The sequence below is a fragment of the Penaeus vannamei genome, unplaced genomic scaffold (genome assembly GCF_042767895.1).
Source record: "Penaeus vannamei isolate JL-2024 unplaced genomic scaffold, ASM4276789v1 unanchor666, whole genome shotgun sequence".
NCBI classification, from domain to species: Eukaryota; Metazoa; Arthropoda; class Malacostraca; order Decapoda; family Penaeidae; genus Penaeus; species Penaeus vannamei.
In genome coordinates this window covers 50,001-52,500 of record NW_027213670.1, presented here as the reverse complement: position 1 = coordinate 52,500, position 2,500 = coordinate 50,001, and the positions used below count along the sequence as shown (strand labels likewise).

Genomic DNA, 2,500 nt, shown 5'->3' with positions numbered 1-2,500 from the left:
CGCCTGTTGAGTGCAGCACATGAAAATACAACTAATGTTAGTGATTTAGAATCCGAATCCGTTCTCGCGACAAGTGCTACGAAAGCAAAATGTTTCTTTTGTGGTCTTCTACGGCATCCACGTTCAAAGTGCCCTGCTCGTGATGCGGTGTGTCATAAGTGCCAGAAGAAGGGTCATTTCTCGAAAGTGTGCCGTAGCTCCAGTGTAAGTGGTTCTGTGACACCTAACAATAGTGCTATGCTTGCTACCATAACTAGTGCTGCTACTCCTAGCAACCTGTCAAAGGCAGTTGCGAGAGTTTCGATCAACGGAATCGAAGCTGATGGCCTCATTGACAGTGGTAGTTCAGAGAGTTTCATTCATCCAGATCTAGTTAAACGCCACTCATTAAATGTACAACACTCTAAAAGTGCTGTGACCATGGCTTCCACTTTTCTTTCTGCTCACACGTCTGGAGTTTGCAAGGTTAACATTAAAGTGAACGGCCGGGATTATGAAAGTGTACTCCCGAAGTTATGTTCTGACGTAATTCTTGGCCAAGACTTTCAGAAACTCCATGAAAGTGTTCAGTTGAAATACGGTGGTGATTTGCCCCCGCTCGTTATTTGTGGACTCGGTGTGCTAAAGATTGATCCTCCAGAGTTGTTTGCCAATCTTACAGCTGATTGCCATCCTGTTGCAGCCAAATCCCGGCGCTACTCCACTGAAGACCGCGAATTTATAGAAAAAGAAGTACAAAGGCTATTGAAGGAAGGAATCATCGAACCAAGCAACTCTCCGTGGCGTGCTCAAGTGGTTGTCGTGAAAGGCGAGTCCCGCAAGATGCGGCTGGCCATAGACTATTCTGAAACCATCAATAAGTTTACACTCCTTGATAGTTACCCCCCTTCCTCGTATTGATGAAACAGTGAATAAGATAGCACAGTATAGAGTTTTTAGTACCATTGATCTGCGCAGTGCTTATCATCAAGTGGCCATCAAAGATACAGACAAGTTGTATACGGCTTTTGAAGCAGGAGGTAAACTTTACCAGTTTGCAAGAATCCCATTCGGTGTCACTAATGGAGTTGCTTGTTCCCAAAGAATTATGGATTCGCTGATCAAGGAGGAAGGACTTGTTGGTACCTACGCCTATTTAGATAATGTCACCATCTGTGGAAGGACGCAACAAGAACATGATGGCAATCTCAACAAGTTCCTTGAAGCTGCTGCGAGGAGAAACATGACCTACAATGAAGATAAGTGCACCTTTTCAACCCGAAGTCTCAGCATTCTAGGCTATGTGGTCGAAGAAGGTTTAATTCGTCCCGATCCTGAGCGACTACGACCTCTTCGTGACCTACCTTTGCCGACGGATATGAAATCACTCCGTCGTACTCTTGGGCTTTTTGCTTACTATTCGCATTGGATATATGATTTCTCGGACAAAATTCGTCCCCTGAGTAACACCACTAGCTTCCCAGTGACTGAAGCGGCAGAAAAGGCATTCCAACAACTGAAGAAGGACATAGAGTCATCTGTGGTTAAGGCAATCGATGAGTCACTGCCTTTTGTAGTGGAAACTGACGCCTCGGATACTGCTATTGCTGCCGTCCTTACTCAGGCTGGACGTCCGGTTGCCTTTTTCTCGCGAACTCTTCAGGGACCCGAGAGACGTCATGCTGCTGCTGAAAAAGAGGCTCAAGCTATTATTGAAAGTGTCCGCCATTGGAGACACTACTTGACTAGAAGACATTTCACAATCAAAACTGACCAACGTTCTGTAAGATTCATGTTTGACAAACAACAGATAAAAGTAAAGAATGATAAGATCCTAAGGTGGAGAATGGAGTTATCTTGTTATGACTTTGACATAATTTACAGACCAGGCAGAGAAAATATTACTCCTGACATGTTCTCCAGATCTTGCTGCGGCATGATGTGCCACGACCAGCGGTCCCTGTCAGCCATTCATGATGCCTTGTGTCATCCCGGCGTCACACGGTTGCTTCATTTCATCAAATCTAGGAATCTGCCTTACTCTGTGGAAGACGTCCGACGAACTGTCAGTTCATGTAAAGTATGTGCTGAATGCAGACCAAACGTTCACCAGCCCGAGAGGGCCCATCTCATAAAAGCTACACAGCCATTTGAACGCCTCAACATAGACTTTAAAGGACCCCTTCCTAGCACAGATAATAAGTATTTCCTCAATATCGTTGACGAATATTCAAGATTTCCATTTGTATTTCCATGTCCCAATATGACTGCCGCAACAGTTATTAATTGCCTCTCTCAACTCTTTTCTATTTTTGGTATGCCAGCATACGTGCACTCGGATAGAGGATCATCATTCATGGGTAAAGAAGTACAAGACTTCCTGGTCAGCAAAGGTATTGGCTGTAGTCGGACCACTGCGTATAACCCTCAGGGTAATGGTCAGGATGAACGGTTCAATGGGAGTATATGGAGAACCATTACAGCTGCTTTGAAGTCTCGTGGCCTGCCAACCCAGTATTGG

General features: G+C 45.0%; 1 protein-coding gene across 1 annotated transcript in view; it reads left to right on the top strand.

Moving 5' to 3' along the window:
• Nucleotides 1-2,500, top strand: part of LOC113829522 (uncharacterized) — a 7,235-nt gene that overhangs the window by 533 nt on the left and 4,202 nt on the right. The window contains 3 exon segments of the mRNA XM_070119779.1: nucleotides 1-5; nucleotides 130-860; nucleotides 958-2,480. The exon segment at nucleotides 1-5 is cut by the window's left edge and continues 321 nt beyond it. Coding sequence (XP_069975880.1) covers nucleotides 1-5; nucleotides 130-860; nucleotides 958-2,480 — 2,259 coding nt within the window.